A 23170-nucleotide genomic window follows, 5' to 3' on the forward strand; every position below is an offset into this window, starting at 1 on the left:
CCCCACCCCCCCAAGACTCCCTTCCTTACTTCCCTTCCTCTGTACCGCTACTTCAGTCTGGATTGGTTAATCCATAGGGTGAACATATATCTTTATTTTGGACTTTCTTCCCCACTGACCTGTGTTAGAATTCCTGTTATATCCTTGTTTTGGTCAAATGCATCTCCTAGTGCCTTCTTGAAAAAAAAGTGCATGGGAAGTAGAATTCTTTGAGTCCTGGAATATCTGAAAATGCCTTCATTCTTTCCTCAAACTTGATTTTGGCTGAGTATAGAATTCCAGGTGGGTCTCAGGCCTGGCTATAAAATATTTGGGGCCCAGTACAAAATGAAAATGTGGGGCCTCTTGTTCAAAATTTCAGAAAGGCCACTACACCAAATGCAGGACTCTTCAAAGTGCAGGGCTCTGTGGGGATGCATGGGTTGAATACCTGTGGAGCTGACCCAGGTGGACCCTTCCAAAATGGTGATTCTTAGTTCTGGGAGATTGGTTTACAGCTTTTTGTGTGGCAATTTTCTCCTTCCCTCTTCTCTGATCCTAATGTCTAGAACTCCAGTGAGTTCGATATTAGATTTCTTCAACTGATCCTCCAATATTCTTATTTTTGTTCTTCTATTATGCATCTTGCTGTCTTTTTGTCCACTTTCTGGGATAATAACTATACTTTTTTCTCTACCTCTTCTATTGACATTTTTATGTAAATGTAAATTATCACTGTTAATTCCTAAGAGCTTTTTCTTCTCCATTTATTCCATTAAAAAAGAAAAAAGTGTTATCATGTTCTTTCTTAATGGATGAGTCACTTTTTTCAGAGTTTTTTTTTTTAAATGTTTCTTTTAGTCTTTGTGTTATTTCTGTTTCTTCTAAATTTCTTTTTTGGTTTGTTTGTTTGTGTCTGTCTTTTATGTTGGAGGTTTTCCTTCAATGCCTGGTGACTCTTAACAGGCTATTTATTAACATTAAAGAGCAAGGCTTTGAAAAGAGATTGGAATCTCTGTGCATAGGCTATACTTATTGCCTGGGGGACTCACTGGCTTGTTTAAACACAATTTCGTCTCTCTGGGCTATTCAACCTCTCCAGCAGTGAATCCATTATGTAAATAGGCGAGAGAAAAGAAACTGGGGCACCATCATTCCATACTGACTTTCATTTAATCCTCCTGTTTTCAATCTTATAGTCACCTCTGCCTTTTTCCTAGTTCCAGGCTGCTTGGGGTGCAGAAAGAAATCTGAAAGGTCTGTAAAAAGACTTTCACCCAGTCCTCCTGTTTTGAGCCTGAAACCTGATCCCCGCTTTACAGGTCTTTGGTGCCTCCATCTCCTAAGCTGTTTTGAGGGTCTGTGGAGATGAATTGACTTGCTTCTCTCTGTAATTACCTTTGAAAGCACTGAAATTTCTGTTTCTTGGGCTCTATTAAGTCTTTTTTTTTTTTTTATTAAGTCAGTTACCACATCTCCCTATTTAATTAAAAAATAATAATAATGTTGTAAACCATTCTCTGCTGTTGTCTCCTCCTCTCTTGTAGCCTTTTTATCTTTTCAATTCTTTTATGTCAAATTAATGAGGCTTCAGTGGTGAGAGAAAAAAAAAAGCAAATTTTAATCCATCAGACTTAAATGCAACCATAAATTTCCTTTTGCCAATATCTTTCCTTTAAATTTTTAAAAATTATGCTATAAATCTCTGACCCAGCTAACATCAGCCACCCCCCCACCCCCCCCAACAAACACCCCATTCAAAAGTCACTTCTCTGGTGAAAGTGGCAATTTGGTCTCATGCTTTCTCGAATTCCTACGTGGCAGCTGATTCTCAGCATTTTGTACAGTTACTTATCCCTTCCAGTTCTGCCATGGGCCAGAGCTCACTCTGATTTTGATCACAGTGGAAAACTCCTGGAAGCCGCTCTCTAAGCAGTATAGTGCTCCTCTACATGGACACCAGGAAAAAGGTAAAAGTGAGTCCCCACTGATTTTAAAGCTCTATTGCTAAAGTCTCCCTGACTACCCCATTGGACAATACTGAAGGTCTGTGGTATGAGGGATAGGAATGTAGGAAGTGTCATAGAAGTCAGGAAAGCAAGTGGTATACTCAAAATGCGTAATCTGAGGAGAAATTAATAAAGGAGTATTTATACTTGTGGGATGAGTATAGAGAACCAGGCGTGATAATCCAATACCTCTGGGCCGGTGACAACGAGGCTCATCCCTACAACTGAAGCGGCAGTTATAGAACGAGGGGTAAAGAGATAGAGACAGAGACAGAAAGGGAGAGAGAACACTGCCTGGAGAGGGCCCCTGACAAGTGACCTTCCGTGGAGGGTGATCTTCCAAGGGGGGGCGGGTGGGATAATATGCTGACTTCACTCTTCTCCCTCACTCCTATCTCCTGCTGATTCTCTCCATTTGTAAAACCCACCTGAAGCCTGATGTAGTCCCTGCAGGTCAGCAGCCCAGGGCAAGGAGCAGGGTGGAGACCAGTTGAGTGGCAGGGGAGAGGGGGAGGAGCACAAATACAAGGTATTTAGCACAGCATAGCTATCTGAATTCAGTGCTAAACATGAGTTCCAAGGCCCAAGAGAATGACATATGTTAAATTATTTTTTATTTAACTCTCCATTTCTCCCTCTCCCCAGCCCCTGGTAACCACTAATCTTTTGTCTTGATGGATTTATCTATTCTAGATATTTTATATAAGTGGAATCATTCAATATTTTTTCTTTTGCATCTAATATTTTGTTAAGCATGTTTTCAAGGTTCATCCATGTGGTGGCATGTATCAAAAGTTCATTTCTCTTTATGATTGAATAATGTGTTCCATAGTGTGTGTGTGTGTGTGTGTGTGTGTGTGTATTAACCCAGTGCCATATTTTATTTATCCGCTTAGCTGCTGATGTGCACATGGTTGTTTCCACCTTTTGGCTATTGTGAATAATGCTTCAATGAACATGTATCTGTTTGTGTGGCTGCTTTCAGTTATTTTGGATATATACCTAGAAGTGGAATTGCTGGGTCATAAAAAAAAAAAAAAAAAATTTTTTTTTTTTTATGGATGCTAAAATGCCCCTTAGAAGCAAGGATGGCGAGGCTTTGTCTCACACACTTTGGACATATTATCAGGAGGGAACAGTCCCTGGAGAAGGACATCATGCTTAAAGTAGAGGGTCAGCCAGAAAGAGGAAGACCCTCAATGAGACAGATCGACAGAGTGGCTGCAACAATGGGCTCAAATGTAGTGATTGTGAGGATGGCACAAGACAGGGCAATGTTTCATTCTGTTGTACATATAGAATTGCTATGAGTTGGAACTGACTTGACAGCACCTACCAACAACAATGTGATGTTAAACAGCTTTTAAGTAGGTTGGCTATGTGTACACCCTGTTCCTAACCTGTGTTCCCCGATTTAAAAAAACTGCCTTACTAATCAGTGAAGATCACTAATTTTTCTTTATGAGGACACATAATCAGATTTAAAAAACAAAAATATTGATAATATTTCAAAAAAAATTCTTGAGCCACATAGCCCATAGTATTTCAGAGGGGTAACAATGACCAGACAGAAAATGATTGGTTCCCTCTTTAGAGTTATTATGGTATTACTGTTGTATCTTGGTCATCTAGTACTGCTATAACAGAATACCACAGATGGATGGCTTTAACAGAGAGAAGTTTATTCTCTCACAGCTGAGGAGGCTACAAGTCCAAATTCAGGCTCTGGGAGAAGGCTGTCTCTCTCTCTGTCGGCTCTGGAGGAAGGTCCATGTGAGGGAGCAGTCTTACCTTAGTCTGAAAGCACCTCAGTGCAGGAACCTCAGGCCCAAAAGACATGCTCTGCTCCCAGCATTGCTTCCTTCATGGTATGAGGACCCCAACTTTCTGCTTGCTTCCCTTTCCTTTTATCTCTTGAGAGATAAAAGGTGGTGCAAGCCACACCCAAGGGAAAATTCCTTTACATTGGATCAGAGAGGTGACCTGAGTAAGGCTGGTGTTACAATCCCACCCTAATCCTCTTAACATAAAATTACAATCACAAAATGGAGGACAACACACAATACTGGGAGTCATGGCCTAACCAAGTTGATACACATATTTTTGGCGGGATATAATTCAATCCATAACATGTTGTCTTGTCTCAGTAGAGGAATAAATTAATCCTGAAAGCATTTCTAACTGTCAGAGTGTTTGTATCTCTGTACCTAAGAGGAATTCTTCAATATACTGGCCATTATATCCTCCCAAAATATGTGTTATAAATTCTAACCTATAGGCCGATGGTTATAATCCCATTTGGGAATGGGTTGTTTTTTGTATGCTAATGAGGCAGGATTAGTATAGAGTGTGCCTTAAATCCATCTCTTTTGAGATATAAAAGAGGTTAAACAAACAAGCGAAGAAGCAGAGATGGGGTGAGACACATGCCAAGCCACATGAAGATCGCTCAAGAGCAGAAGCTCAGAAGAGACAAGGAACTTCCTCCAGAGAGGACTATTTTGCTCCTTTAAATGTAGACTGTAAGCACATTTTAAAGGCCAATAATATTTGTCATGCTATTCATCCCATTTTTTTTTTTTTTTCATTTTCTTCAATGATATAAATTGTTTTGGGAATGATTTACCTCATAAAATAAAGGTATTATGGAACTTTACAATTCTAAGTAATATTGGACTATATGAAAAAAAGGCCAAAAAAAGGTTTTGAATCTGTAATGCTTGTTTCTTAGACTAAAGTTGGGATTTAATTTCCTGAGCATTGACCTGAAGAGTAGCAAATACAGTTTCATTATTTAATGAATTCTTATTATCATTTTTTATCATTTTCAGCTCAGATGCAAGCAGGACTTAGTGAAAATGATGTCATAGCTTCTTATTCTGACAGTCACTATTTGTGTGGTTTCAGGCACTCCTGCTTATGGCCATATTATAATGCTAATAAAATATCTGCAATATCTGCTATATACATTCTTTTGGAGCCCTGGTGGCGTAGTGGTTAAGAACTCGGCTGCTAACCAAAATGTTGGCAGTTCGAATCTACCAGCTCCTCCTTGGAAACTCTGTAGAGCAGTTCTACTCTGTCCTATAGGATCTCTATGAGTCAGAATAGACTTGACAGCAATAGGTTTGGTTTATCTGTACTCTTTTAGCTTTACCACCTCTGATTCTTAGTATGGCATTGTTACAACAATATCCTTTTCCCATTTGTATTTCAATCAGGTCAGAAATGGGGACCTTGATACATAATAATTATAAATTCTCTTTTAAAATTTCACTTGTTTATTTTTTGTGCTCTGTTGCATTAGGAATATCCTAGGTACTTTATACCCTAGAATTAATAAGGATATAACTGTAGGATATATGAATCGACACACAAAATTTTTCAGTATGAGAACATAGTTAATTATATAGGTGACCCTCTTGTAGGATTGGGTCATGTAGCAACGTTTTAGAAGGTGGAAACTTGATTATGTAAGCTACATCATTTTAATTGAATATTATTGTGGATTGAATTGTGTCCTCCAAAAAATATGTATTGCAAATCCTAACCTCTATGCCTGTAGAGGAGCCCTGGTGGCACAGTGGTGAAGAGCTCGGCTGATAACCGAAAGGTTGGCAATTCAAATCTGCCATCTGCTCCTTGGAAACCCTACAGGGCAGTTCTACTCTGTGCTGTAGGGTCACTATGAATATGAATCCACTAGGTTTGGTTTTATGCCTGTAGTTATAATCCCATTTGGGAATGGTTTGCCTTTGTTATGTTAATGAGGCAGGATTAGTATAAGGTGTATCTTGAGTCAATCTCTTTTTATATAAAAGAGATTAAACACAAGCTAGAAAGAGACAAGGGAAGATTCATACCAAGTCACTTGGAGATCACCAAGGGGCTGGAACCCACAGAGAAAGTGTTGAATTTGGACTTCTAGCTTCCTAAACTGTGAGATAATACGTTTCTGTTTGTTAAACCCATCCACTGGTGGTATTTCTGTTATAGCAGCACTAGATAGCCAAGATAAGTATATTGTCCTCTAAAAAATGGCAGTTCTATATTTGAATTTAAAAAATACTCAATCATTTTCTACAGTGCAGTATTCTTTGTCAAAGATAGGAATTGTTTCCCCTCTGTAACTTTGCTTGATTAAATCACAGAACCAGTCAGTTATTTTCAAAGATGGTGTTGCTATTTTAATTTCTATCTTAAGTGTCCTAATCATTAAAGTATGAGGAAATTCCTCCAAAAAAGGTAAGCAGATAAAAATCTGCTTCTTATATATATAATATTTGGACTGATTTAAAAAGTCTTATGAATTATCAAAGATAAGCTATTTGCAAAAAGACTACTGACTGTATCTCTTAAGAGCTTAATGCTGTAACATAGTTTATAAAGAAAATGTTCTATATTCTACTTTGGTGAGTACTGTCTGAGGTCTTAAAAGCCTGTGAGCAACCATCAAAGATACTCTACTGATCTCACCCCTTTGGGAGCAAGGGAGAATGAAGAAAACTAAAGATAAAAGGAAAAAATTAGTCCAAAGGACTGATGGACCACATCTACCATGACCTCTATCAGACTGACTCCAGTACAACTAGATGGTGCCTTTCTACCACCACTGACTGCTCTGACAGGGATCACAATAGAGGGTCCCAGAAAGAGCTGGAGAAAAAAGTAGAACAAAATTCTAACTCACAAAAAAAGACCAGACTTGCTGGCTTGACAGAGACTAGAGAAACCCCAAAAGTATGACCCCCAGACACCCTTTTAGCTGAGAAATGAAGTCACTCCTGAGGTTTACCCTTCAGCCAAAGATTAGACAGGCCCGTAAAATGAAACAAGACTAAAGGGCACACCAGCCCAGGGGCAAGGACTAGAAGGCAGGAGGGAACAGGAAAGCTGGTAATAGGGAACCCAAGGTTGAGAAGGGAGAGTGTTGACATGTCATGAGGTTGTTAACCAATGTTATAAAACAATGTGTGTACTGTTTAGTGAAAAGCTAGTTTGCTCTGTAAAACTTCATCTAAAGTACAATAAAGAGAAAAGAGCTTAACGCTGTTTAGATTTTTTTTTTCATGTCTCTGATAGGATAATTTAGAATTTTTTTAGTATTTTAATAGAATTGATGAAAACTGAAGATATATAACAGAAGCATCTATTTAGCACATATCCTTTTTCTATCTCAAATAACTGATTACATAGTTCAAATATATCACTTGCATTGCTGTTCAATTTTCAGCAGCTTAATTAAGGTATAATTGGTGTATGATAAACTTCACATACTTAAAGTGTGCAGCAGTTTGATAAGCATAGACATATATTTATACAGTGAAAGTATCACTGCAATTAAGAAAAATTAACATTTCCCCCAAAAGTTTCCTCCAGCCCCTCGGCAATCTCTCCTTTCATTCGTTGCTGATCCCCCACCTCCCCAATTGTCAGGCAACCACTGATCTGCTTTCCGTCACTATAGGGATGATTTGCATTTTCTAAAATTTTATATAAATTCAACCATACGATATTATACTCTTGTTTTCTTGCTTCTTCCACCTAGTATAATTATTTTGAGATTCATTCATGTTGTGTGCATCGATATTTCATTATTTTTATTGCTGAGTAGTTTTCCATTGGATGGACATGCCACAGTGTGTTTATCCATTCACCTGTTGATGGGCATTTAGGTTGTTTCGAGTTTGGGGCATACAAAAAAAGTTGCTATGAGCATTCATGTACAAGTCTTTGCATGGGCTATATATCCTTTTCTCTCTACCTAAGGGTGGAATGGCTTGGTCATATCTTAGAAGCATGTTTAACATTTTAAGTGATTGTTTTCCAAAGTGATTTACCAGTTTATATTCTTACCAGCAGTGTATGGTAGTTCCAGGTGCTTCATCTCCTTGCGAGTATTTGATATGATCAGTTATTTTCATTTTAGCCATTCCAGTAGGTGCTTTGTTGTATCTCATTATGGTTTTAATTTGATCTTTTTCTAATGACTGATAAAGTTGAGTATCTTTCATGTTTGCTGTGAATATATCATTTTTGGTGAAGAGTCTGTCCAAATGGTTTACATATTTTTGAGTTGTTTCTTATTAGTAAATTTTGTAAATTTTTTATGTGCTTTGGGTAAAAATCCTTTACTACATATATGACTTGCAAATACTTTCAGTCTGTGGCTTGTCTTTTATTATTTTAAAAGTGTTTATGAAGAGCAGATGATCTTAATATTGATGAGGTAGAATTTATTACTTTTTCTTTTATGGATAGTGCTTTAGGTGTTTTATCTAAGAAATCCTTGCCTAACCCAAGGTTATGAAGGTTTTTCTTCCTCCCCCCCCCCTTTTTTTTTTAAATAGGATTTACCATTGTGAGGTAATTGTTGCTTAGGGTTCCAGGTATGGATCAAAGTTTCTTTTGCATACAGGTATTCGAGTGTCCTACCTAGTACTATTTGTTTTAAAGAGTATCGTTTCTCCACTAACTTGTCTTTGTACCTTGTTTCCAAAATAAATGGACTATATATTTGTAAGTCTCTTTCTATACTCTTTATTCAGTTCTGTTGACCTATGGGTCTATAGTGGAAGTCAGAGAAAAGCCAAAATGGTACTAAAAGAGAGACAAATGAAGTGTGATTCAGTTTCTAAGTAGAGAGAGGTCATAATAGAGTGGATAGGGTGGTTTGTATTGGGATTGGAATCTGCAAAGGATTCATGAGAGTGGTAGCATCCTACATAATGCCTAGTAACTAAACATGATTCAGACAGTTAAAGGCATATGAGAGAAAAACATTTCAGGAAGTGAGAAGAGCTTGAATTTAGGGAGATTTGAGAGTATTTGAAAAACAGTGATTGAACCAAATTGCTTGGAAATTAAGGTGTGTGTAAAAGAAGAAATGGGAACTGTGTACATTTCAACACTTGACCACATTGTTTGCATATATCATGACACTCCTAAAAATTGCAAATGCTTTGAAGACAGGTTTCGTGGTGCTCACACAGGCACCCATGCATTGTGTGTGTGCGCATGTATATGTGAGTGCGTATCATTATACGTCTATGTCTATAACTGTATCTATATATTCTTTTCATAGCACCAGGCCCAGTAACTGATGCCAAATAATTGTTTACTACACTGAAATGGATTTTTAAGCACCTTTTTGGCAACATTTTTTATTTATAGATAGCTGGCCTATGTTGTTTGACATTACAGCTATTAACTGTTGTTTTGCTACCAAGCAATAGTCACCAGTGGGGCCTCCAGCCACAGTTTAGAGGGCCAGAAACTGCTCAGGGGGAACATTAAGTACATGCACTTCCGTTTTGGGAATCAGAACTACATGAGCCTGGTATTTAGAGCACTGTTTTCCACTTGGCTTGCTCGTTCTGACTGATGAAAGAAGCCCAATCATTGCTAAAGAGTTTTTACTAAGTTAAGGGGACTTGTTTATTTTATGTACATGAATTTGTGATTTCCTCTTCAGCTCTGAGAATTTACCCATAGGCTGGCTTGTGATTTAGGTAAATAGTATATAGTTATTTTCTTAAAAAATAAAAAGTTAGTACAGATATATATGCAACAAAACCTTACTGCTTTAGAACCCACCAGTTTAGAATGCGTGATTATTTGCAAATGATTCTTGAAGATGTCTAGGTTTGTATTATCAATGAAGAAAGCAAAAAAACAGACTAAAGACTGTTAAGGATTAGTGTATTTAGGTTGTTTACAAAAGCAAATTCAAAATTGGGACAATAAGCATATAAAATTATTCCATTAATCTGCAATTCTAATTATAAATAGTCTTTTTAAAGTACAGAGATTTTTCTTTTTATGAAAAAAGCAATGTATGACCAATAAAGAAAATTTGTAAAGCTACCGCTAAAGTAAAATAGATGCTATCTAGTCTCTCTTTTTAATAGTCTTTGCTCAGGAATGCTCTATGTGATAATTTAGGAAAATGGATAAATTGTCTTCTTGTTTTTAAATTTTTTTTCTTTATCTATAGTGTATGTAAACTAAGAAACATGCTCCTTTTCTGCCTAGTATAGGGAAGTATCTTCATAAACCCTCTTTTTAATTTAATGCGTAGTAGTTTCCAAAAGTGTTACAGACTCACTGAGGAAATTTGTATTACTTCACTGTATTAGATGTCTATAATCCCAAACCTTAGTCGTTAAAAAAGTAGCATTAATTACGTCACGGTTTCTGTGATTCAGGAATCCAATCCTGGCTTAGCTGAGCCCTCTGCTTCAAAATTCCTCAAAGGGTTGGGACACGTCATCCTTTGACAAAAACAAAACAAAATCTCTCATATATAAATGTATTTTTTACAGAGTTGTCTCAAGGGAAAAACCATTGCAGTGAAAACAATAAACACACATACATTTTTTTTTTGGAATCTGTATTTCCTTGGAATTTTTGCCTTCATTTTTTTTTTTTTATTGCTATTTTCAGTGAACAATAGCTCCAGTAGCATTCAGAGGACCATCTTTGAATTATTCTCTCTGTGACAACTATGAAAAAGCAAAATGGCCAAGGAATACATTCTCCTGCCAGTAATATATTTCGATAAAAATCTCTTTGTCTTGAATTTTCAGAGAGACCTTCCTTGAAATATAATACCTAAACTAGCGACCCACACCCCTAACATTATTGAGAGGGAAATATAATTTATAATAGTTGCTTAATTGATAAAGATTTATCTTAAATATATCTAAAAAGATCTCTGAAAACATTTCTATTTGATGCTTTAAAAAATATGTGTGTTAAAATCTTTACTCAATTTGTGTATTTAATATTAGAATATGTTCCATATAGTTATATTAAATTTCTTTCTATTTTTCTCTTTTTTCATCTACTGTTTTGAAATAGACTAAGATGCCTAGTGAAACAGCTGGAAAAAGGTGATGTTAACGTCGTAGACTTAAAGAAGAATATTGAGTATGCAGCATCCGTGTTGGAAGCAGTTTATATCGATGAAACAAGGTAAGTGTTAATCTTCCTTTCCTTTTGTCTTCCTTGCCTCTCTCCTCCTTTATTCATCTTTTGCCAACCTCCTTTATCCACTACATGAATTTAGCAAATATAACCAATAAAAACAAAATCAAAATCTTATTAAAATTTAAAAGATGCTTTTTCATTAACTACTTAACTGGACTGTGATTCTTTCTAAAAAATATATACATTTTAATCAAAATGCTTGAATATAATAAAAATATTCGGATAATAAAGCCACAAAACATAAAGAATGAAAAAAAAATTCACTTCCCTCCTACCCTTGTTCTTAAATACAGATTTTAATTTTTTTTTTTTTTTTAGAAACAGATGTAGGCTTATAGTGACTTTCTCTGATGTAAGAATGTTTCCTATTATCTCAGATTTCAGAGTTCCTTCTGAGAAAATGGCTGTTACGTGTCCACACATGCTCATGGCAGGTATCAGGCCCTCTATGCAGGCCTTGCTAAATGGCAGCTCCAAAGATGTTGTTGACAATCATCCAAATCTAGCCTCTAAATATAATTAGCAGATTGTTAAGGGAGATAGGAAATGAGAATTTATATGAAGAAGTTGTTAGCCTGGAGCTGTGGCTCACCACCAGGCAATTTTGCCCTTCAGGGGATACTTGGCACTATCTGAAGATATTTTTGATTGTTACAGTTGTAACATGTGCTACTGGCATGTAGTGGGTAAGTGGCCAGGGGTGCTGCTAAATATCATACAATGCACAGGACAGTCCCCCCCTTCCAAAGAATTATCTGGTCACAAATGTCAGTAGTGTGGAGGTTAGGAAACCCTGGCCTAGAGGGAGAACTGTACATTTTCTTTTCCCCTCTAACGACATACCCTAAACCTCAAGCTGCAGGCGGGGACCCTGTGGAACCTGGAGGTAGTAGTTGGTGTGACAGTTCTGATCAGTTCAGACTCGACACTGGGAAGTATCTCTTGGAGTTATGGGGAGCATTTAGACAGGTACCTGATACTCACCTTAAAAAAGACAGAGGTGACAGGTTGATTAGAACTACCAGTGAATTCAGGGGGAAGAGGAAACCTGTGTAGGGAGAGGCCCTTCCAGAATTTGGCAGGAAAAGGCACTGTAGTTTTCAAAGTCCTAAGGCAGCCAGACTAGAGGTCTCTTGAAGGAATCTACCAAGACTGCTCCCTTCAGAGGGTGAAAAACAAGCTACCTGGGGTGATTGTTGATACAAGTCAGGGTAGGAGTTGTAATAATTCAGCCAGAATGTTAGAGAACATATAATGTTGGAGGTACCCTATTGGTATAGCAAGTCTCTCTAGGACACCCGTAAAACTCCCCAGGACCCAACATTTGGACATTTGCCACATGGATGACAGCAAAACCACATGAATCTAGTAAGACCCTTTGGTCCCTATAGTTTCCTGTCCCTTCCCCACCACATTGCTGGAATAATGAGAAGCAGCAAGTGAGTGGGACAGGGAGTAAAACATGGAGAGTGGAGACATCCACCATGCCCCTTTCCCTCTGCAGGGGTCTAAGCCCAGGTCACATTTGATCTTAGGGAGGTGAGAAATGTTAAACCAGGTATGAGACTGAAATTTTGCTATTGATGTAGGCTGAACTTAAGAAACACACACATACACGTACAAGCACACACATAAATAATATTGTTTAATAGGTAATAAATTCTCGTGGTTCAAAAATGAAAATAATATAAAAAGATGCTTCTTGAAATTCTTGCTTCTATCCTTGTCCCAATCTACCCTACTCCCCCAACTCACACCCGTCTTATTTATCTTTCGAGGGATTTATTACAAATTTTTATTTCTTATTTTTCTCTCCTTCTTTCATGGAAAGTAGCATACTGGATTCATGGTTTTTCATTTTCTCCCGTAAACAAGGAAACTTGGAGATCTTTCTATATCATGTACTGAACTTTATAATATTGTATAATGAGAATTTTCATTAATAACTGATAGAAAAAGCCTTGATGAGGGCTGTACTGCAGCAGTGATTCTGTCTTTTGTCTCCAGAACAGAACTTCTTTGTTAGGTGGGGTTTGGAGTCATAAATTAAGAAAAATCAGAGGAAACCTTAGATTATAAACTCTACCCCGAGTTGTTTTCCTGGTTAACTGTCACCAAAATATCTGTAAAAATATACACAGTATTTCTTTTAAGTGAATAGAGATCCAAAGTGCCAATTAAAAAAAAATGTTTTTTGGTGCCCCTGTAATTTGTTTGCTCTTACATTTTCACGTGCTTTTAATTCACAAGTGAACTAAACTTCTTAACACGTTTAAGGTTTCTTCAATTTGTCCTTGACTAGTTTATTATTTGATATTTATTTATAAAAAGTAAAAACTTTTATCTTTAAAAATTCTTGGGAGGCTTAAATCATTCATTTTATAATGCTATTTTGCCTGTTTCTCATCTTTTATTTGATAGATTATCATATATAATATTTATTAATTCTTCTGTTGTATTTTCCTGAAAATTAGGATTCCACAGATGCTTTGCTAACATAGTTCTCCATGATCCCTAACTGATTTAAACATACATTACATTTCAAAGTATAGTTCCCTTTCATTTGAAAACTGCTCTTTTGTGGGAAGAAAACTTAAGAACAATACTTAACTACTTCATGGTAGAAATTTAATTTTTTTAATCTCGCTCTTTGCAACACAACGCCAGCTCTTATCCCCACCTTTCCCCAATTTTTACCCAAATGACAAAAAATTTTTCGCTTTTTTTATTTTAATGCTTCTATGACGTCATGATTTTTTAAATTGGATTAGCAATAATATACCACATCTGTATAGCCTTCAAAGACCTTTTAGTTTCATTATTTCATATCAGTTTCACTACAATTGTATGCAGTTTTGGGATGATTACTACTTTTTTCATTTTACTAATGAGGGAGCTAAAGCTCTTGAAACTGAAATGATTTGACAAAGGCCACAGGCATTGGCAAAGCTGAAACTAGAAACCAAGCTATGGCTTCTCCTTTAGTGCTCTCGCCTCTATGCTTGGCTCCACTCACAGCATAAAGCAGGATGGTTTTTAATGAACTTGGGAAGATTTAGATGACAAACGTGTAAAGTATTTTGATAGCTGGAAGTGTAAATTCTGGAAAAATAATGGCTAAAATTCTTTAGGGCCTACTATGTGCCAAGAACTCATTTGTAGCACTTTTTCATTTAATTATTGCAGCAACTCTGTGACATAGACACCTTCCTATTACCAGCTTACTTTTGAGGAAACCAAGTCATAGAAGAGTTACAGGGCTTACTCAAGCTAATACTGAGAGTAAGGAAAAGAGCAGGATCGGGGCCTTGGCAGCCAGACTACGGGATTTAGGTTATTAAACATGATTCTCATCTGCTTTTTTCTTTTGAACCATTTGACCAAAAGGTGACTTCAGAGACTTTGGAAGTTTTGATGAAAGCTCACATGGTATCAGGGTCATCAGATCCAGTGGTGTGTTGATTTTGATGCATCACTTCCCAACTTCACCTTCTCTGATGTCACATTCGTAGCTTAAAATTGGCTATGGGAGGAGTATTTACCAGTAAATTGTCAAATGCTACAAATCAGGTTTGTTTTCCCTGGAGAGCCTTTGTTAAACATTTATCAACACAAAACTGCTTAGACCTAAGATTACCTGTTATATATCTTCTAAGAACTGTGATTTTATGATGACAATACAGGCTGAATAAATTTTAGAGCATTAATACTTGCCAAGGTTTGATTTCCTATAGACTTGATAAGACACTCAGCAGCCAACCGAGCATGAGTATTTATTGAGATGGGTATATAATTATTAAGGAATCCCTGGGTGGTGCAAAAGGTTAAGTGCTTAACTACTAGCCTCAGAAGTATTAATAAAACAGAAGGAGTAAGAGATCAAGAAGCAGTTAGTTTGCCTTTAAACTTTATATAAGAATCTGCTGACTTCTGAAATATTTTAAATGGAAAATTCTCTCTCTAGAAAAAGTCATCCAGTGGGCATTGCTGAGAGGTATCATTTGGAAGTCAAACAATTGGACTGGATTGAAGAAAAAAAAAAAAAAGATTCAACACTAAGTAAAGCAGTAAAAAGCAAATTACATATTGGTTTAAAATCCATACACACTCACATATACCTTTTCTGACAAAGCCGTAGTGAATGGTAGGTTTCAGTCACAAGAACACAAGAACAAATCAAAACAAAAATCTCTCTTGAAAGATGATTTGGGTGAAAAAGCTAAGTACAGAGTTTCTAATAAAACCAAAACAAAACCCACTGCCATCCAGTTGATTCCGACTCATAGCGACCCTATAGGACAGAGTAGAACTGCCCGATAGTTTCTAAGGAGCGCCTGGTGGATTCGAACGACCAACCTTTTGGTTAGCAGCCGTAGCACTTAACCGCTACACCACCAGGGTTTCCAGAGTTTCTAATAGAAACTGAAATTGGACTTTTCTGTGGGGACTATAGCACAATTCCCTAATGAATATGGCTATTTTTTTAAAAGACATTTTCAAATGCAAATGCCAATATTTTATGAGTCCTGATTTCAGATGTGTCCCAAGAGGCTCTTGTTTTTCAAAAGTGCACAGTTTTAAGCCAGAAACATGTGGCCTACAAAGAAAAAGAAATCTGTTTGATTGTCCCTATTTAGATTGGGACACTGCCAGGCCAAGCAGCATCTTTGGCCTCATGAATAGCAGGGTAGGGCAGCTGCCTGGGAGGTATATTTTCAGAGATGGAGTAATACTCCCTAACAAAATTTAGAACTTCATTCTGTTAATATGCACCAATCTAAGGTTTATAATTACCATGACTCAAAAAGAGAGGGTTCAAAGCCCAGATCTTCCACTCAATACTCACTCTCTTTGGATCCTCCATCCAATACTCTCTTTCAAGTTACTTAACTTCTCTGAGTCCTGGCTTTATCATCTGTAAAGTGAGGATAATGACAATGCCCATCTCATAGCATTGACATGAGAATTACATGTAGTGTAATGCCTGACACAGAGTAAAAGCAAAAACAGTGTTAGCCATTATTATTATTGTACCATTAAAATGCAAATACCTCTGGGATGAATAGTAATTCAAGAGATATAATTTATACCTCCTAATGAAAATATTAAATAATTTTCTGAGAAAATGAAGACAGGTAGGCTGTACTTGGAAACCCTGATAGCGTAGTGGTTAAGTGCTACAGCTGCTAACCAAAGGATCAGCAGTTTGAATCCCCCAGGCGCTCCTCAGAAACTCCATGGGGCATTTCTACTCTGTCCTATAGGGTCGCTATGAGTTGGAATCGACTCTACAGCACTGGGTTTTTGGGTTTTTAGGCTCTACTTACCAGGAAAGGAAAGCAAAGTGGAAATTGATAGAGAGAAAAAGTCCTTAGTAGGATGTACATCTCAATAAAAACACCCTTAATTGACTTTGGTGTGTCTTACTAAGTTCGAAACCAAAAAAACCAAACCTATTGCCATCGAATTGATTCTGACTCACAGTGACACTGTAAGATAGAGTAGAACTGCTCCGTAGAGTTTCCAGGGAGCACCTGGTGGATTCAAACTGCTGACATTCTGGTTAGCAGACAAAGCTCATAACCACCATGCCACAGAGTTTCCTTACTAAGTTTAAGGGTCATTAATATCGGGATAGATTGTCATGAATGGGAATGCAGTGATGTCAGTCAGTATTTTGAGAAAGTTACTTTGGTGAAAAATTACATGTAGTCCAGGAAACGTTGGAGGTCAAGACCCTTGGAATCACTGAGTATTGGGATTTGCCAGGGAGTATTCACTCATTTAACAAACCTTTACTGGTAACTACTCTGTGGTAGCTGAAATGAATATTAGGCGCACCGATAATCAGGTTTAGGTGTACAACTCTTTAGATAGCTCATTGCTAGAAATGGGTCAAGAGCTTTGAAGACAAAGCTAGGCACAAGGACAAATGCTGCAAACGAGAAGCAGGGAGGTTCAGAGTTAGAAAGAAAGACCTGATCACACAGACAAATTATAAAACACCAGGTAGCATGCAGTAAATCACTGCCAGAAAGTTAAGAAATTATACAGGGCCAAGATCCCAAAATAGATATGATTGGACTTGGAGGTACAGCCATAAGGTCAATGAGTTTTGTTCCCTGGCAGAGCTTCCCCTGCCCATTCTTAAAAACAAGGCTCCTAACAAGAGGACTTCACATTAAAATGCCTGGAATATGGTAGATATAAGGGTTCTAGAACTCAGGACTATAGTGGCAGAGATGTAGATCTGGGAATTATAATTTGAGGGTCTCATATGTTCACAGGCCTTTCCTTCGATGCCTAAACTTTAACAGTCTAAGCTCCAGTGAAGTTTGAGTATATTTGTATCATTCCGCATCTCCATCTTTTGTTTTAGGGAATACCCAGGGAATGTTTATTTCGTTTACCAATCTATCCTGGCTGTCACTTTCCTCTGGAGCCAGCGCTCTGGCACCAAACTGCTGTACTGTTCCTCTGCAGATCATTCTTTTCCCCTCAAGTCCATTTATCTACAGATAGACACTGCTCCCAAGTGTGGGATCATTCCCTTCCTCCAGTTTCCCAGACAAACAGCTAGAACCACCTGTAACCACTGTAACACGTCACTGATGATTGCTGGCAGAACTCAGAACTGAAACCCTTCCTTAGAAGTTCTGCACCAGAAATTTCTCTGCATATTCTAAGCTCTGCTGCCTACCTTGCAGAAACCAGTTCACCACCCACTACAAGTACATTTGAACCTGTTTACTGTGTCCTGTGTTCAGGATCTCAAGTTCCAAGGCCAAGGTAAAAGGGAAGGGCTATCAAAATTAATGTCAAGTTGTACATTTATCTTCCAGGAGGAACACCTATTCTCAGAGATGGTGCAATGTAAATTCACAGTTAAGAAAATGACCCCAACATTTTCTAAAGGATTAGAATATGCAGGGATGAAGCTGTGCTAAAAATGAAGACAGCCTTGCACTTTACTATGCACAGACATTTACCTTCTTGGATTCCATAGTCTTGATCTCCTATAGGCCAGAGTAGGGCCATCACCTTATTTTTATGTAACTAAAAGACCTGTTCAAGAGACTTTTCATGAAACAAAAGAGCTGCCTGCCTCTAAAGGTAAAATCCAACCTCTGTGGAATAAAACAAATTATTATTTGACTTTTCAAATGTCAGTTTTCCTCACTTCCAACCAGTAAGGCTTCAAAAAGACTTGGAGTTCCTTCTCAAAATGTGTCACCGTGCTATACTCTAGTAACTGAAGTCAAGGGAGAGGATGAAAATGACAAATAGAGGTATGGGTGAGAGGGGAGTTGAGGACAGACAGAGGAAATATAAGCATTTAAGGTAAGGCATGAGGCTACAAAGAAGGAGACCGAGAAAGAATAAATAGAGGGGCAGGAGGCATATCTGAAGAATATAAGTGCCAAAAGCCAGTGGAGAAAAGGGCTGCTAAAAAGGGCAAATGAAATGCCACAGGGAGAACCACTGGTTGCAATTGGCAGATTCCTGATGCTGCTGGGGTAGAAATTCACTAAAGTTAAGAAGCTACTAGTCAGATTATAGTAGTTTGAGGAATTAGTGTGGATGAGCTAGGAAGAAAAGAGTATGGGCTATTTCAAGAATTTGACAGTGGTGGAAAGAGCAGAGATAAGACAGCCTGTTAATAGGACAGACATTTAAAGAAGGCCTCTTTTTTTTTTTCTCATTTATCTTTAGGATGGAAGGCTATTGTCTGTAGCCTGGAGATGGAGAGCTAAATAGAGATTGAGAGTAAAAAAGAACGATGTTTTATAGGAAGGTTATAGCACAAGAAATTATACCTGAAAAGTTATCTACGAAAAGAGAAAAATAGTCAAGCTTAGGTGGAAAATACAGATAAATATTGAGCCAGCAAGTTCACAGACAAGGGTCTTCAAATAAGTTGAACATGAGTAGCACTGTAAAATCAGAAGGGTTAGCATTTGATTTTAAACTCAGTGGCTCAGAATGGGTAAGGGTGCTGCAATAATCATGGCCAGCGTATGGATCGCGGGGCTGCAAAAATTCACGTGGCATGGAGAGCAAACCCAGTGTGGTTAATCACTACAACTTGCATGTCATGATGGTACTGAATGGTGTGGGTTCTTTTTATATTTATAGCCAGAACAGGGAAGAAGGAAAAGAGAAAATATCTGGATTAATAGATAGCTGTTATACATATTTCAATTGTAAGTGGCAGAAAACCCAACGAAATAAATGATTAATTTATTGGTGTTCACTGCCAAAATATTGATGGCTAGTGTTAACTATAAGCACAGATTGATTCAGAGTCAAAATGAGGTCAAGAGATCTACCTCTTTGTTCTGCTTGCTCTGTATTAGCCTCCTTCCGTTGGTTTGACTGGTAGCAAGGAGGTTGCAGTATTTCCAAGCTTTACATCCTCACACCACCAAACCCAGCAGGAATGAGAAAAGTTTCCCTTCCCAGAGGCTCCAGCAAACACATCCTCATGTTTCATTGGCTGTGGTTAGGTTATATGCTTATCCCTGAACTAATCATCGTGTCCAGAGAAATTGGCCACACAAATTTAGTGGTCCCGCATTCCATGATGCAGTTCTATTTAGTTTAATCTGAGGTCAATTCTATTTAAATTATATGTCCATGAATGGAGGCGAATGCTTTCTTTAAAAAACAAATAGAAAGACAGATCTATTTTTTAAACTCTGTGTCCTCTACAGTGTGAAAACTAAATGTTCATGTTAGTGCCATGTGCAAGGGGACCTGGATCAGGGCCTGTGTGGTATGTTGTGAAGGGTCCTCGACTGGCAGTTTACCAACTTCTGCTCCAGTTCTGCTCCTACTGATGATAAGCCTCTGAGCAAGAGATTCTTTTTTTTTTTTTTTCTCTCCAGTTGCCAGTTTATTTACCTTGAAGATGAAGTTTCCAGCCCCTCTCTGTTCTGAAATTCTGTGGCTTTACCCACGGTCTCCCCCAAAACACAAACAAACCCGTTGCTGTCAATTCTGACTCATAGCGACCCTATAGGACAGAGTAGAACTGCCCCATAGAGTTTCCAAGGAGCGCCTGGTGGATTTGAACTGCCAGCCTTTTGGTTAGCAGCTGTAGCACTTAGCCACTACGCCACCATGGTTTCAAAGTCCCCTTATAAACGCCTGCTGAAACCTAAACTACTCTGGCCGCCTGGAGGAAGGCAGGAGGGAACTTCTAATCACCTTCTTAGTAGAGGAACATTTATAAATATGGAGGTCTTTTATTCTTTAATTTTTTCCATTTGGAAGAGATTCTGTGAAAATCAGTTTGAGGGGGATGTGCTAAGACATTGCTGGAGCTCAGTGAATCATTAAAAAGCAAATTATGATTTTCATGAATTCCATTTTTGTGGTGTGAGTTGTAAGGAGGGGTGGTGTTGGGAGAGCTGTGTTGGTAGGCTGTTCTCACCCTGTAAATGGAGTGTGAAAACCAGGCTCAGAAAAAGTTGCAATACACTTTGGTTGACTTTCATATTCTCTGTCCATCTGGGGTGTGCTACTTTCTACAAACTTTCAAAAACATTCCCACTAATGAAAAGGAAAAAAAAAAAAAAAATTTTTTTTTTTTTTAATGAAAAGGGGGGAAAAAAATCTGACCAGATCTTCTGAGAAATAAGTGACAAAAAGCTCCACATGTTGTATAAAATCTCCCCATTTGTGATATCTTGTGTCAACAGAATATATACGAATTGAATTTGAAGAAGACAACTTTATAAATGTTATTATTTTCTAATAATTATACCAATAAGAAATTTTTAGGCAATTAACTGCACCCGTTGGTGCCTTGGTGGCATAGTGGTTAAGAGCCTGGCTGGTAACCAAACGGTAGGTAGCTCAAATCCTCAGGCCACTCCTTGGAAACCCTATGGGGCAGAATGTCTTCAGTTCCAGTGTCCCCTCTACCCCCGTTTGCTCACTGCCCCTCAGACACCTCCACGCATCTTGGGATGTCCACCTCCTGCCTGCCACACTCCCTAGGTGGAGACCTTACTTGTCCGGCGTTGCCCGGACCCTGCAGCGGCGCACATCCCCGTCCCTCTTCCCCCCGCCAACCTCCAGGCCAACTTCAGGCCCTCTCCAACCTCCCACTGCTCACTCGCAACATCGCATCATCCCGCCATTGCCCTCCCTGCACCCTTCATGGCCAGACTGAGGTGTCCCGGACAAATGGAAGAAGGCATCCCGCTGTCCCTCACATGGACCAGTCATCGCCGGGGTCCACCCGTATAACCTTCGGGGGCCAGGGCCAGGGCCTGGCGCGGCTCACGTGGGGCCTGGATCATCGGAGGCACTACCTGAGAATTTTTTCTACGTTGTCTTGAATAAAAAATAAGGAGATAGTCGATAAGTAGAAGTAGATGTACATCCAAGATGACACGTAATTTGTAAAATTATGTTAATTATATACTAATATTTCCAGTATAAAGTGAAGAAATTTGAGGCACATAGAAAGTAATTGAGTTGCTTGTGGTCATACAATTACTGTCAGAGAGAAGTTCAAATCCAAATGAAGCATATACAAAAGCCGGTTTTTTTCCTTCTTTCTTGCCAACAGAACCCATTCTTCCAATTATTCATTTTCCTCTGCAAAGCCACGTGCTTAGGGGTAGACCAACCCCAGCCCCAGGGTCAGGATGGGAGAATCCTGATTGATTTAATCCAGTAATTAGTCCCCAATTCCCTAACCAGTGAGTTTAGACATCAACATCTTTGCATTTCTGGAAAAAAGACCTAAATGAAAGACTGATGGGAATGTTGAAAAGGTTTTCTCATCCTGTAAAAGCAGCACAGTACCTCTGGGTGATGTTGTATTTGAACGTGATACTTGGAACTGATACAACCATCTCTCCTGAAGCATAAAGCTGACCCTAACACTAAAACTGGGAAACTCTGGTGGCATAGTGGTTAAGTGCTACGGCTGCTAACCAAAGGGTCGGCAGTTCGAATCTTCTAGGCGCTCCTTGGAAACTCTATGGGGCAGTTCTACTCCATCCTATAGGGTCGCTATGAGTCGGAATCGATTCGATGGCACTGGGTTATTTTCTGGGTGACACTAAAACTAACTCTGTAGAAATATGGAGGAAACTTGAGTCTGTAATTGTATTGTTGAGCCCTTAACTAAAAAGAAAAACTAGTTGGAGTCACCCTACACTAGCCTTATTATTTAAGTCACTTTCGGTTAGGCTGGATGTCACTTGTTGTGGAGAGCATTCTTATAGTCACATGTTGTGGAGAGCATTCTTATAGTCACATGTTGTGGAGAGCATCTTTACAGTCACAAGGTCTGCCTTGCTCTAAAGGCCATGTTCTTCATCTCTAGTTCTTCCAGGGACTCACATTGTCCTAAGGATAAATCCTGATGCAAATACTTGGTTTGTAAGTTAAAACCAAACCAAACCCACTGCCATCGAGTCGATTCTGACTCAAAGCAACCCTAGAGGACACAGTAGAACTGCCCATAGAGTTTCCAAGGAGCACCTGGTGGATTCGAACTGCTGACCTTTTGGTTAGCAGGTGTAGCACTTAACCACTACACCACCAGGGTTTCTGGTTTGTAAGTTGGCTACCAAGAGTTCAGAATCTATTTCCCAATAGAAACAAGGTAATAGGTTGATTAACTTTCCAAGGTAGCCTATATATTGACCACATGCTGTAGGTGAACAATGTAGATGGTTCCCAATACCAAGTATTGGGAAATCAGAGAAATAAGTTACTTCTCTCATTAAATAAAAGGATACTTCCTCATCCTTCAGTACATTCCATTAGTAAGCCTACCTCCAAAATATGTTTTATATCTATTCATCTTTTTTTTTTTAATCTCCAACTCCACTAATTTAGTCTGAGTCACCATCATCTGTGAGGCTGACTCAGGCCTATCTTCCTAAACACGTATCAACTAGTTCTACTCTGGGATTTACCCAGGAATGAAAGTTGAGGATAGGGTGGGGTGTGTAGTTCCCTTCTACTCTAGGATCCTGGAAATTCACTTGGGCAGGGCTGTCACCTCCTTGGGGTTTGTCTTGATTTTGAGAAGGTCAGGCAAGATTCAGTGTACCTTCTCAAGATCTCTTATCTTCCCTTATGACTCCTTTTCATTAAACTAAGCCATCTTTTGATAACAGTAGGAATGAAAACTTTGACACATCGCATATTCTACTATTACT

The 23170-nt window shown here is 38.4% G+C and overlaps 1 protein-coding gene across 2 annotated transcripts in view; it reads left to right on the forward strand.

Annotated features, from left to right (window-relative positions):
- PDE1A (phosphodiesterase 1A) overlaps positions 1-23170 on the forward strand; it is a 382834-nt gene that overhangs the window by 247389 nt on the left and 112275 nt on the right. For both annotated transcript variants that reach the window (XM_010602781.2, XM_064286924.1), the window contains exon 2: positions 10851-10964. In XM_010602781.2, the coding sequence (XP_010601083.1) occupies positions 10851-10964 (114 nt within the window). The remainder of the gene's footprint in view (positions 1-10850; positions 10965-23170) is intronic.

The sequence above is a fragment of the Loxodonta africana genome, chromosome 6, assembly GCF_030014295.1.
Source record: "Loxodonta africana isolate mLoxAfr1 chromosome 6, mLoxAfr1.hap2, whole genome shotgun sequence".
NCBI lineage: Eukaryota > Metazoa > Chordata > Mammalia > Proboscidea > Elephantidae > Loxodonta > Loxodonta africana.